The 14,761-nt window shown below is 39.8% G+C and overlaps 1 protein-coding gene across 1 annotated transcript in view; it reads right to left on the reverse strand.

Moving 5' to 3' along the window:
- The window catches only part of LOC127585267 (furin-like), a 100,931-nt gene that overhangs the window by 32,285 nt on the left and 53,885 nt on the right, over positions 1 to 14,761 (reverse strand). The window contains exons 2-5 of the mRNA XM_052042596.1: positions 13,265 to 13,363; positions 4,985 to 5,080; positions 2,519 to 2,647; positions 1,556 to 1,632 (exon numbers count right to left, since the gene is read on the reverse strand). Coding sequence (XP_051898556.1) covers positions 1,556 to 1,632; positions 2,519 to 2,647; positions 4,985 to 5,080; positions 13,265 to 13,363 — 401 coding nt within the window. The remainder of the gene's footprint in view (positions 1 to 1,555; positions 1,633 to 2,518; positions 2,648 to 4,984; positions 5,081 to 13,264; positions 13,364 to 14,761) is intronic.

Raw genomic sequence — 14,761 nt, forward strand, 5'->3', positions numbered from 1 at the left:
TAAACAGGCGTTTCAGGACACCATGTCCATGCTGACCGAAAGGAGCCTATGTTGATCAGCAGTTGGCCTGCAAGCTTCTATGCCTTGGTGATTCAAGTGCTCATCTCGATACTTAAATGTGGTGAGACACTCTACACTACTGAATGTAATAATCATGAATGTTAAGCTTTTGTATTTTGTAAACCAAAGTACCTCTGTTCCTCTAAGCTCCCTTGGGCACTACTATTCATTGTATACGTTCTACCTACATTAGACCTCCCAGAGTGCATCATCTTGAACTTATCAGTATTAAATTCTATTGTTCTACCCATCTGACCAACTGATCAATAGCAACCTGTAGCCGATGATGATCCTCCTCATCAAGGCCACCAACAATTTCTGCATACTTTCAACTGTATGCCTACATTCACGTGTAAATTGTTAAGGTACATAACACTAAGGGTCCCTGTGGTAAATCACTGATCACAGGCTTCCAGTTACCACAACCCTACATCACCCTCTGCCTCCTATTACCAAGCCAATCTCAGATTCAATTTACCAACTTGCCTTGGTTCGAATGGGCTGTAACTTTTTGGATGGAGACTCTTTTGGATGGGACGTTGTTTGAAAGCCTTATTGAAGTCCATGTAGACTACAGCACCCACACAGCCCTCATCAACACATTTACTATCTCTTCAAAAAAATCAAAATGATCCTCATTAACACCAGCAAAACCTCATTACAAAGATGTGGCAGAGGTTGGAACCTTTATCCAAATTGCCCTCAGCTGGGGTTGAACTTCTCTTACTGGGTTTGCTTTCAGAAACAGTTAGGAGCTCAACCACCTGCGACAAACTTGCAATCACTGGGATTGAATCTAATTTTGCCAAGATGCTGTGCCCACATTGGAAGGATAGAATCTATAATTAGACTGTTCACGCTTTTCATTTTGAGAGAATTTCACAGATGTACTACTGGGTTTTATTGAAATTCCACTGACAACAGCTGCCCAACAGCAAGATTCTCTTGGCCAAGTACCAACAAGGCAAATGTAACTGGCCTTCCTTTCACAGTTTGTTTCCATGCTGACCTGTCCAACTTTCCTAATGCCACTTCTATATTGCTGCAAGTACCAGGGGATTGTTAACCAAGCAGAGATGCTGCAACAAATACCAGTCTCTCTTTATATTTTCACTAGCCTTCAAAATTCCTGAAAATTCAGGGCCACAGGTGATGTAAAATTCCTGCTACTTATCAAAGAGACACTGGAGTGGACAGAACTAATACCATCACTGGATTCCTATAAAGGTCCCCACTTGCAAGCACGTTGATGTTATGCGCCAACAAGGTTTCTTAATGTTTTCTTTTGGTAGCATGCCCACTATACAACTTGGGACAGGGTACACAGGAGCATTTAAACAAATGTAGGGGTTCTCTTAAGGAAATAACAAAGTAGCATTGGTATACTGAGCAGGTCATCTGAAATAAAATGTTAAATCACACCCTCCCTCCCAACTGTCACCACCATAATCCTTCAGGTTCCATTTCAAACAGGTCTTTCATTGCAATGACCCACCGGTTATCATTGAGCTGTGTGTAACGAGGCTGGGGATCAGGGTCATTATTGTTCACATCATAACTGGCACCAGGATCCTAGAACAGGAAAAAAGACTGCTTTAGTTGTCTTGTCCCTCTCTGCAAAAAACAATTCCTTCCAGTAGAACAAAGGACTGGACTTTGCTTGACTTCTGCTGGCACTCAGGACAACTAATTTATCAGCGAGATCAAATGAGATGAAATTTTTGGGAGGTACTCGCTTGGACTTGTATGTCAATTGCACAACTCCTCCCTAGGTCTGGCAATCAATAATGCCACTAGATCTCTTCGCGAAAGGGGAGAGGTAAATCAGAGTTTGGGGGGGGGGGGGGTGGTGGTGGGTGGAGAATATTTTCATTCAACTAATCTGATATTTAAATCCACTGTCTTCAATACGAAATTAGACATCAATTTTAATAGTGGAATATTTGCCTCTGTGGGGATGAAAGAAACTGAATTTTCTCCACGTTTTTGTACGACTCTGATGTGCTCTGCCCTTGAGCTGTATTAAGTTGGTTAATTAGTTACTGCAAATTACCCCTAATGTATGCGAGCCAGCAAGTTGAAGGGCATGTAAAAGAGAACAGGTTGCAGGGAAGTGTGCTGGGAAATGGGATTGCTCAGAGCCTGTTCAGACAGTGTGCCAAATGGCCCATCTTGTAAGAGACTATGAGAAAAAGTATGAACTTTGGATTATTTTTTGTTGCATTAGAGATATTGTACATGACTGAACTATTCATTGGTTTATGCTCAACAAGTGAAGCTCAGTTTTTATGTTGGAAATGCTTGTACTTTTCCCCTTTAGGCAACATTAGGGAACTTTAGGCAACATTTAGGGAACATTAGGCAATGCTTTTTCCCGCAAACCAGGAATCCAGTTGTTGCATTCCTTCTTAAGCGCATTGGAATCATGCTGCATTGAGAATTTAATACATCTACTTACATAATTATCTTCTAAATCTGGGTGATTCTTCTCAATTCCATCATCCAGGATGGAGACTACCACACCCTTCCCTGTATAACCTTGCTTCCAGGCGTCTTGCACATTTAGGTCCCGATGATTTGAATTATGCTAATTAAAACACAGAACAATACAAAGCTTTACCATCAGTTTTGATTGTGCACAAAATAAATGAAGCCTTTTTGCCTTAGCTTTGCCATTTCAATAACTATGCTCCGATTTCTTGTTGCGTCTTCAGACTCCTTTGAAAAGTTCCTTAGCAGTTGAAGATTTAGCACCAGTGTAACTACTTCAGCATAGTACAGTAAAACACCAATACTCTGGCATCCGATTGTTCAGAAGTCTTGATGAGCTGAGATGTGGCTCATTCATTAGTGTGGCATACAAACTGGAAATCCAGGGTGTGTAGACAGAGCTGGGGGTTTCGAGTGCAGCCAGGACCCAGACTGTGGGCCAGTATGCAGCTGGAGTTGTGGCTGGGCTCTGGAACTCCAGGTAACAGGAATCTGGGTTGGTTTGCTGCCAGACCCAAGGTCTGGAAGAGCTTGGCTATTTACCACTCCACTTTAACTCATGAGGTCCATTGGAAAATTCATTTATTGTATAACGTGAAAAAAGTGAAATAAAGTGTGCTTCGGAATTAAGGGGAGTAATATCCAATAATCCAGAAAATCTGCTGGTCCAGCACCAAGCGCGCCGCGTTATCTAAATTTCACTTACTACTTTATTATCTACACTAACTTTATCCAACACAAATTCCACACAGAGCACTCAAGGTTTATTGCTTCCTTAGTGGAGCACTAGAAACTTGACCAACAGCTTCCTGGATACATTACTAGAGAAATGTTGCATATCTGTTAGCAAGAGCACCTCGTGCAGGTGGTGTACTTCAATGGCAAACAATGAACACATTGAACTTCAAAACCAAATAGGTCAAAGCCAATCCAAAAAGAAAAATAAGACAATGGGGAACCAATGGCAGCAGAGGTTTGGTCTTGAAAGTGTTTTTTAAGACCACGTTGTGTTGCATCTCTGAACTGGCAAGGAGCTGACCTTACATACTATGCACAAAACAGACCAATGGAAGCTTTTTAAAAAAAATGACACCAGTCGTCATCGATTGCACTCCTGCTGGGTCTGTGAACTGGAAAACTATTTACAAGGTCAAGGTTTACTGAACTCTGTAAAATACTCATTAATGTGGTAAGATTCAGGGGCCGGGGTTGTAAACTGACAAATGATGGACATCAAAAATTACTTATGAGCAAAGATAAGATGGTTAAATTTTTGAAGAGAGAGAGAGTGTCATGTGTCATGCAGGTGTGCGTGGCAGGGGTGGGATGAATGAAAACTTCAAAGCTCACAAAAGGGATCAACGTAGGACAGAAATGTAATGCTCAGGAGAGCTACAAGTGGTCTGCTACTTCATATTCCATTATCGGGAACATAGCAGCAGTCCATCCAGCCCTTCAAGCCAGCACAGCCATTTAATTACAACGTGGCTGCTCCGTAACAAAGCCAATTTATTCACTTATTGGGATTGCTGGCAGGAACCGAGTCGATCGCCTGTTCCCAGCTTCCGTCAAGTTACCTTCTTGCAGTCCTTCCCCAGCTTCGTGCCCCTACCCATCTGTCAATGCCAGTTCTACAATTTTCAATTGCTCCCCAGTGCCACGTCACCCTCACATACTTCATTCTGAGGTGGGAGAGGTGCTGCAAGAAGAATTTCACAACCATTTGAATGAAGCAGTTTTTACATTCTCTTTCAAATGTTAACATTAGTCACTGGAATGATTAAAATTAAAATCACTTTTCTAGTAACCTCTGAAGACAGGATTGAGGGTTGAAGCTGCAATTTACTTCACACATCAAACCAACCTTTCCTCAACACTTAAAATAATTTTTTCAAGCTCATCTGCATTTTTTGCCATAATATCCTTGCCTTTGAACTTGCTCCACAACTTCTATTCTCAAACTTTTTAAGTCTAATTTTCCTTTTAACACTGATATTCCTTGACCTGGAAGCTCTCCACAACAGTGATCCAAAAGTCTAACCCAAGGAAGATAGGCCACTGTAGCACTGCTAGCGAACATTTGTGGCTCAAGCAGAATATCTTCACTGCTTGTCTAATATGGCAAAACACTTTCGAATTCACAATGGCCACCTTACTAACCCAAGTCAGCAGAAGACCCACAGCTCTATGTCGAATCCAAATCATGTTTTCTAAATTAGACAAGTATGGGCCGGTTGGTGGAATTTTGGGTTCAAACGTTTGCTGCCTCTTCGTTTTCTCCTTAACCATTCCTTGAATTTCTTAACATTCTGTACAAAACTCTTCTTTCATATTTAAGCTTGATTTGCTGTGCTCCTTCCTTGCGGGGCAGGAGGAAGTTCTGCACCTCCATTCTAGCACATTGGTTTAGTCCAGTACACAGATTACTGCTTACCAGGTACCACTGCAGTGAAAACTTGGGGTCATTTGGTTCTGTGTAAATATCCCGCTTTGTTCTTCTTTTTACTACTTGCTGTTCCAGCCATTTGACCTGTTTACAAAGATAAAATAGCAGCTTTCAGAAAATCAATCCAGTAAACTATTCATCTCTAAAGGACATCGCAAATAAGCAATTGTTTAGCTGGATTTAAAAAAACATCTGGTGCACAAATTGAATGGGAAGGAAAAGGTGGTGGATTTTGGATTCTGTTCAACGAACTCCACCTATATTTGAAAAGTTTACAAATATTGCCTTTGTTTTTGAGATACAAAATGGTTCAAAACTATTTGGCTTAATGGAAACTCAGCCTTTCATACTTCCTTTCAAGATTACTACACATTTAGGCATTTATTCTAACTGGAGGAATAACTTTGGTCACATGAGATAAACTGCAACTAGCAGAACTAGAAAGACAAACCAATAAGCTCACAGACCCATAACCAAGACCTCCGAATTGAAAGAGTGTTTCAATTTATCAGTACTTGAGCCCTCCTGACACTTAGCTTCAAAATTCATTTCTTAATAAAATACATCGACAATCAAACTGAGGACAAGAAGCAACACTCATTTGATCCTTTATTATTACAAGTCATTTAAAATTGGCTATTTACACAACTTACTATGCTGACCAAGAGCTCTGACCAAGTTGCTGCATGTTTAAAAAGTCTATTCTGAGATAAGCCTGAATTTAAGATGGTGAGCTACGTTCAATGGAAATTATGCAAGCATTGTGGTGCATAAGATCCAATCTATTAAGCAGTTTGTCCGCCCAACATCAGGTCAATTCACAGCTGCCACCCAGCCACAGATGGCATCATCCTGATGGCATGTACTCCACTTGTGAACAGTTCCATGTCGATCTCTTTAGAGTCTAACACAAGGAAGATGGGCTACTGTAACATTGCTAGCGAACATTTGCGTACCAAGGAGAATATCTTCACTGCTCTTCCAAAATGAGAAATAATTTTCAAATTCACAATAGCCACCTTCCTAACACAAGTCAGCAGAAGACCCACAGCTCTACACGTCACCCAAATCATATTTTCTAAATTAGACAAGTATGGGCTGGCTGGTGGAATTTTTGGCTTGAAAGTTTTCTGCACCAGTTTTCTCCTTTAACCATTGCTTGAATTTCTCAACAATTCTGTACCAAACTCTTCTTTTGGATTTGAGCATGTCTTGCTGTCCGCCTTCCTCGTGTTTCTTAGGCCAATGTTATAAATCGATGAACAAATACAAGATAAATACATTTTAATTAAACTAGAAAATGCTGAAAATAAACAGCGGTCAAGCAGCAACCATGGAAAGGAAATCAGTTAATGTTTCAGGGCGATGATGTATCAGAAGTAGAAAGATTTAGAAATAATTAAGTTATAGAGAAGGGGAGGGAGTGACATGAACAAAGGGAATGTGTGATAGAGTGGAGACCAGCAACTGGATTAGAGGTAATGGGGTGGCTGAGAAGGGATGAAGGCTTGTTGATCAAAGCTGACCTATCTGAAGGAGATGCAAATAGAAAGAAAACAGGAGAGACAGCTACTTGTGTCATTCCTGCAGATGTTCCCCTTGCACTCTCCACCATTCCTCCTCTTCTGTAACTTGCAATATTTCATCTGTTTTTTCTGATGAAAGATCAACCCAAAACATTAACTGTCTCACCTGAAGCAATTATTTTTTCTTAAAAGATTTCTACCATGTGCAGGTTTCCTTCGATAAATAATTGCATAAACACTGAACCGTAAGTTTTTCACTCCTACTCAAACAATGAAGTTATCAGGTTTGTTCAGAAGCCATCTAGTCACATGTAATGCCACTACCTAGAAGTTGCCCTCCAAGCCACACACCATCCTGACTGGGAAATAAATCGCTGTTCCTCACCATCAATGGGTCAAAACCCTGGAAATGATTCCCTAAAAACATTGCGGGTATACTTGCACCTCAAGGACTGCAGCAGTTCAAGGCGGCAACTCACCACCACCTTCTCAAAGGCAACTTGGGATGGGCAATTAAATGCTGACTCAATCTGCAAAGACCAAATCTCTTGAATGAATATATAAAATAAAACATTATTCAGATGACAAATTACTGAAGAGGTTATTACAGAGACTCTATCACTTGAAGTCCCAGCACAAAAAGTAAATCTTTCACTCCTCCTCCCACCTTCAGTGGAAAATGATGTGCTGTTGATGCTGTTATCAGAACATAGGTCTCCCTCAACCCAAATGTAAAACTGCCAAACATCAGCTACCTGGAGGGTCTGATATCAACCTGAAGGGAAGGGATAAGAGGGAAAGTGGACCGACATGGAACTGGATAATCAGCTGGTTTGAATGATGGTCTCAGCAATTTTGAGAAATAAAAACCTGAATGTTTTAGTTACAGTAAAAGCCTGAGAGAGATCAGGCCATGCACTAATACAGAGCACTTTTTAGGAAAGGAAATTTATACGTCTTTCTGGATTGAGACAGGAGCTGCAAGTCTACAAACCAAAAATTTTACCTCTGGAAATATTCCTCCCCTTGTTATAGAGAACTTCATTTAATATCTATAATATATTTATTAGGTCCACAAAAGCAGTAATAAAATTAAATTTGAAGACGTGGGCTGAAAAACTGATGGAGAGAGCCAGGTTAACTTAGAATCACTCAGATAGAATGTCAGCTATTAATAAAAGCTAAATACATCATTTTTCTTTTACCACAATTACATTTAAAGCTTCACAGTTTGATCTCATAGTCCATGCACATTTAAGCTTACAACAGATAGAAGTTTCATTTTCCACTGATTCAATTTTTTTTAATGGTATGCACTGTAAATTGATATTAAAGTGTATGAAAAATAAAAGTTCCAGCATTGGTCCCTAAATCTGGAAAGCAGTGGATGATGTGGTATATTGGACTAGGTCTCTTATCTTTTGATTCTAGTCATGTGTAGCAGTTATCGAGCATGGTGTAGGGAGATGAAACAGGACTGTGAACCGAATGCACAAGCTCCATTCCATTGGTGCAAAAGAAATGGTATCCACTTATTTAACATTTCATTGATTCAGCCAAAATATATAAATGCAGGAGAACTTTCAACTTATCCTGTACCTTTTTGAAGAACAAAATTAGCTTGAGTCTCATAATTACCTGGGCCAAACCCTGCTTGCTATTACTTACTCCTGTGCTATGCTTCCTACTTTCCAATCACACTCTGGCATTAGGGTCCATTGTATCTTGCGGCCACTCTCACCTGCAACTCTAATAATGGACTCTGTTCTGTCCTAGGTCCAGATTTGACTTGAAGTTGATCTTCAGGACAGTAGCTAGTAAATAACAACACTATTTCAGAATGGAGAAATGCTACACCTGGTACACAATGGAAAGTTATACACATTGCAGCATTAAAAGTCCACAACTGGTTGACCACTTGTGTGATGTTAACAATTTTGAATTTCTTTTCAATAAACGTGACACTGTTGGGAAACAGATTCATGATCCCTCCTGGTTACACAGATCTAACTCATCCTCACCAGATGGAGTCCCACCAACTTTTCCTGCCCAACTACCCTTCTTGCTGTCCACATTCCCATAGGAAGGTTTAAGAGTTCACCTTGAAACAGACTGTTCTTTTTTTGTTTTGACAGACGGCATTGTCTGCTTTCAGAGTCTGTTCTTTTCCCTTTATCATTTCCAACTGATCACGAGTCTAGTAAGCTTTGTAAACCCATTATGGGCTTCTACCGTTGAAGTATTACTTGATAAATAATTTTATTTTGGTACTGGCAGTGAAGATTAAGTCTACAAAGAAATCTAATCAGCATGAATAAATAACAAAAGACCAATTGTTGGAGAAAACTGCAAGCACCGCAATGAATGGCCTGTCTCACTGCTGACTGCATTCTGCAGTCAAAATAAAAACATTTCCATCGAAGACAGAAGAGTCTCCTCCATGTCCTTCCCAGCCAAGTTAGAATGCAAACTTGGCTTTATTAAATGAATAAAGCAGTTAGCTTCTATCATTGTTTTTCTGACACAAACAGACAAGAGATTAATTCTCAACAAGAACAGATAAGTTTGAATAGTGTCTGTAAAAAGATGCAAAACACCTGTTCACTGACCATGTGTCATTTTCCCACGGCATAAACTTTATGGCAGGTCCTTAAATGCTTCATGATCATCTGAGGTAGCAAAGGTGAGGTCTTGATTTGAAATAGCAGGCAGCCATGGAAGGCCCATCTTGGCAAAGGAACTGTAGTTCATGTCAAAACTTATTGGTGGTCTGACTGACACCCAAAATCTCTGTTTTTTTTCATTACGTACACATTATGGCAGCCAACATTTGTCCTAATACCTTCTTCCAACAGCAACCAGCTGTTTGGAAGAAAATGCAGCATTGGTTTAGGTTTCAAATGCTACTTATAGAACCTCAACACTTCATACCCACCTGCTGCTGAACTTCAAGCACATAGCAGATTAAGGCATATGCGTAGGATCACTTGTTCTGGAAATTCGTACTGATCTACTAAACTGGCCAGTTTATGGTGAAGGTAACTGTTGGGGTTATAAGGAGTTGGTCCAATAATGAGTGAAAGGAGGTCATGAGACCAGACAGAAGGGTGAGCTGCAGCCTTCTCCCCGCTGTGGGAACAGGATGGAAGACCTCCAGAGTCCTGAGCCATTCCTCACTCTGCCCTTGGGTGCAGCCTTGTAGAAGTGGATGCAAGGAACCCATGCCTACCAACTCACCCAAAGTGCATCTAATCACTGCAAGTGGAAAACCTGCAGGTGCTTGCTTCAAGACGCTCAAATTCAAATTATGGCAATTAGAAATCAATCTAAACTCCAAGTTTTCAAATACACTCACTCCAGTTATCCGCTGATTGACTATTTGCAGATTAGTGAAGTCATTAGGTCCCAGGCCCCCTCAAACAATCATCTTCTTTGTAACACCACACTGATACAGACAATAACTGGCTCCCCACTGTCAGTCTTTGTTTACTCATTTGTGCCTTGTGATTTCAAAACAGATCACTGCTTATAAATTTCAGTGCATTTAACAGTAGTCTGTTAGCTAATCACTTTCAGTTATTTAAATGTTTTTAATATGCTTATTAACGAGTGTTAATGCTTTTAGATTACAGGGCACATGTGTGTTTATTTGGAAAGAGCATTGAGTTGCATGCACATGGTAATCCATCAATTATGAGAATCACTAATAACTTCATTTTACCCCATCCACCATGAAAATATTCTCAACATGTCTCACGACACAACCTCTGCGGGAATTGTTTGCACTCCGACACTTTCACTCAGGGTCCCTATTTTAGCCTGACTAAAATCAGCATACTTAATCTGGTTCACAGCTGGTTTTACTAATCTGTTTATTTTAATTAAAAAGGGAATACACAATGATGAAAAGACTGCAAATGACAAAACATAATGAACATACTCCGCTTTCACATTTATCAGCAGACAAACGGTGGATTAACAACAAAGCAAAGGCAAGCCTTGCTCTTTTTGCATGCAAATCTCAGGTCGACTGTTTGGTGTGCATTGTTTGCCTCTGCCAGCTGCATCCTGCTGGTATGCTAACAAGGAAATAAATCTACTGCCTTTGTGCTTCAAATTCAACCCATCCCTCTCTTGTTTCCTTGAATGATTTATTTACCTCACCATCTAATTGCATGGGGATGCAAAATCAATTACTGCTAAATACTGAAGGGCATAGTTTCCCAGGAAAGGAAAACAGCAAATATTTAGGAGACCTGAAATCACCACCTCTCTTGGTTTACAGTTCCAAGGGCCAGCTTCACCAAGTAGCAATTATTCAGAAGTGGTGACACAGCCTAATCTGACACAGAATGTGTCATAGCCAAACTCAACCCTCTTCTCACAAATTCCACATGCACACTGTGCAGCAAGGTAAGCAGTAGTGCTTTTCCTATAATGTCTCCTGAACCGAACATCAACAGTGGTAGCACCCAACTGCTGTGCCTGTAGAAATCAGTTCACCCACTGAAGAATGAGAATGGAACCTGGCAGTGAAAACAGAAAATGGTAGACATTCTCAGCAGATAACACAGCATATGTGGAGAGAGAAAAAACAGTTGACAACCTGGAAATCTGAAATAAAAACAAAATGCCGTGAAGTACCCAGCAGGTCAGGCAATGTCAATGGAGAGAGAAACAGAATTAAGTTGATGACCTTCATTAAAAATGCAATAGTGGAAATGCATGCAACCACAGCAAGTGTAACACCTGCCCTTTTACCTCTTCCCTTCCCACCATCCAGAGACTGAAACAGTCCTTGGAGGGGAAGCTCCTTTACTTGCACTTCCATTTTGCTTTATTGAATTTGGTACTCACAATGTGATCTCCTCTACATTTGATGAGCCAAACACTGGCTGAGTGACCAATTTGCAGAATACTGCTATTCAGTTTGCAAGCTTCCAGTTGCCAGTCTCTATCCCACTCTGCCTTCCTGTATTGTTCCTATAAAGGCCGACATAAACTTAAGGAACAGGACCTCCTCTTTTGACTGGGCACTTCAGTCCTCAGGACTCAGAGTTCAATAATTTCAGTTCACAGACCAAAGACAGACAGTGATTGTGTAGTGGGGAATTAAAGTGACAGGCGACTGGACATTTGGGCATTTTGCAAAATGGTCAGCCAATCTACATTTGCTTTCTCCAATGTTGAGTAAATCACCTCATGATCACCAAATGCGATCAACTGGAAAAAGTGCAAGTGAATTGCTGCTTCACTATACAGCATCTGGGTTCCTGGAAGGTGGCGAGGGAAGAGGCAAAAAGGCATATTTGCATCAGCTTCCAAATCACGTACCATTATTCCAGTTTAAGATACTGAAAGCTTCAAAGAATCATCACCTCTCATGCAGAGCATTGTCAAGAAAACAATGCAATGAGACACATTTCAATTTTGAAATGGATAAAAGATTTAACCACACATCATTAATCTAAGCAAATGGTACGTTACAAGTCTTTGTGTCAGTTACTCCTAACCCACTGACAGCATTATTCATTGTGTTCTGAATGCCATTAGGGCATAGCTGGTTCAAAGAAATTCTTCCAACAGTCACTTAATCCAACTATACAGAATAACAGAATCCATCCAAGATATGAATAACAAGCTCTACACCTGGAGTTGTAAACACTGCATTGCCAAGCCTTTCAAAGCAACCGGGCCTCAAGTGGATTGAAGTGAGAACATAGGGCTCGAAGTCCACCTATATTGTTGTCAGCTCACAAGCTCACAAAGCCATACCTGCAGCTGAAATGTGCAAGTAGAACTTCAGCCATCTTGGACTCCTTCAATTACATCTGAACAAAATGTGTTTTGGAGCACCGAGGCGAAGTATGATAAACGATAAAGCTATGGTTTGAGGTTTTATCCTAATTTCTAATGAAATGCAAAGGATTAACATGGTGCAATTTAAGAGTGAAAATGTGTGATAACACCAGTCCCCATCCTACCCTTGCTGGTTCTCCTCCAAGTCACACACCATCCTGACTTGGAAATGCATGCCATTCTTTTACTGTTGCTAATTTCAGCAGAGTGGGAGTACCTTGCCTAGGAAGGCTGCAGCTGTTCAAGGTGGCTCAGCACCACCCTTGTAAGGGCAATTACATATGGTTGACAAAGCCTGGCCTTGCCCACATCCTGAAAAACAGGAAAAGATTTTTACCATCTACCTCATGCGCATACACATTCAATGGAAACACAGTTTAGCTAGTTTCCCAGTTGAAATGTTTTTGTTTAATATTTTTTTGAACATATAGGAACTGAATTATAGCAAACGAGTTACAACCACCGAAACTATCATGGAAGCATTAGAGCAAGCAAATCCAATTATACATGATTTAAATGATTCAGAAACAGATGTATGTTGAAACTAAAACATATTTACTCAAAATACCTTGGTAGGGATATTCTGGTCACTCAATTATCATTTCTCATTATTCATTGGGTTCCCAAGTATCTAAATTTGTTAAACCACTGGTACCACTCAGCATCTCTCAAATATCGATACAACCCAAGATTGATAAAGAAATATGATTGCATTGCTGAATATTTTCACTGAAATTAGAAGAAACATTGCTACATCCTCACTAATTTGTGTAGCTGCATTGAAGTCCATACACTTACCCGGGACGTAGACTCTTACAATAAACTAATTCACAGGTCATTAGAAACAACAACAGAAGTGATCCAAATTTGGTCCATGCCATACCTGGGGTGCCCGCTGCAGTTTGTTGTGATGGTGAACGTGCTGATTCAATGATCGTTTCACTACCCCTTGATGCCGAAAATGATAGTAATCATCGAAAATCTGCAAAACAAACATAAAAGGCTCAAACACCAAACCAAGATATTGAAATAAAAAAATCACAGGCTTGTTGTCAAAGTAACCACCTGTGGCCTTGATGTCCCAGAGAATTAAGACAAATCTGTGTTCTTGGCTGATCCCAGTCAATATAACAATGCCAAGAGAGAACATTAGCTAACTAAAACAATTGCTAGTTTCTGTATGGGTATACTTGACAAAAGATTCATTAACCATTTCCAAATCAAATAAATTGGAAGCCATATCAGAAAAATGCAACAATGTACTTTGGTGACATTGATATGATTCATTTTTCTGTCCTTCCTGGAATGGTTAGGATCGAACACATGCAGATCACCTTACTCCAGTGACCCTTCTATGTTATAGCAAGGATTGGCATGCTATTTGACTGCAAAGGAAATCACAACTGACCATTAATTTTCATTTAGGTCCACATGCAAGACACTTAAATTTTTACCTTCCATTACTTAAAAACAATGAGCAAAAAGCCCTCAAAAACTGTCCAACCATGATGCAGGATTAATAAATGGAATGTCTACATTCATATGTGAGTAGACTACAGGCAACATGTAGTGTCAGGATTCCAACAATTTAGCTGATAGCCAAGCAAATCAATACTTTTCCCAGTGATATTGATCCGCATGAACAAACACACATGGTACATATGCCAGCTTGATTCAGCCAGTAAGAAAAATGAGGGGTCTGGAAACCAGAAGTGATCATGAATAAAACTGAATTATTCCTTTTATTTGGGGTTCTCCCTATTTCCTAACCCTCCCCAAGTGTACGATGGACTAAAGCAACTCCTTCTACCAACTAACACTGGTTTACCTTGGTCTATATGCTTCTCCTAAAAGAAAAACACTTGTTTATGACTGTAAATTATTGAAAATGATATTAAACACATCACCCTACAAATGCCTGCAAAAGACTGATGATTCATCTTTAAAACAACTGCAAGGTTTCTCAGCTAACCGGAGATGCAATCTCTAAAGAACGTAAGCACTACTTATGCTCAACTGTAAACTTTCAGCAAAACTTAAGTATGGATAAAGTAGAATAAACAAACAAAATACTGGCAATATTAAAATAACTGGACATATATTCACTCATTGACAACACTCTGAATATCATAAGCCATACATTTCTTGTGGAATATTCTTATAACTTGCAGGAAAACAATTTGGAACAGAACAAACGTGACCTTGTCTGAATTGACTTTTTTTCAAAGTAAATTAGGCCAGTTCATGGTAAAAATGACTTCAACTTAAAGTCGAAAGGAATTTCATCAGATCACTTGTAATTAAGTTTAGAGTCAAAAAATGGACAACTAAATTTGTGGCATAAGGGACCAGGGATTTAAATATATGATATAAAACAGAC

The sequence above is a fragment of the Pristis pectinata genome, chromosome 32 (genome assembly GCF_009764475.1).
Source record: "Pristis pectinata isolate sPriPec2 chromosome 32, sPriPec2.1.pri, whole genome shotgun sequence".
Classification (NCBI taxonomy): Eukaryota; Metazoa; Chordata; class Chondrichthyes; order Rhinopristiformes; family Pristidae; genus Pristis; species Pristis pectinata.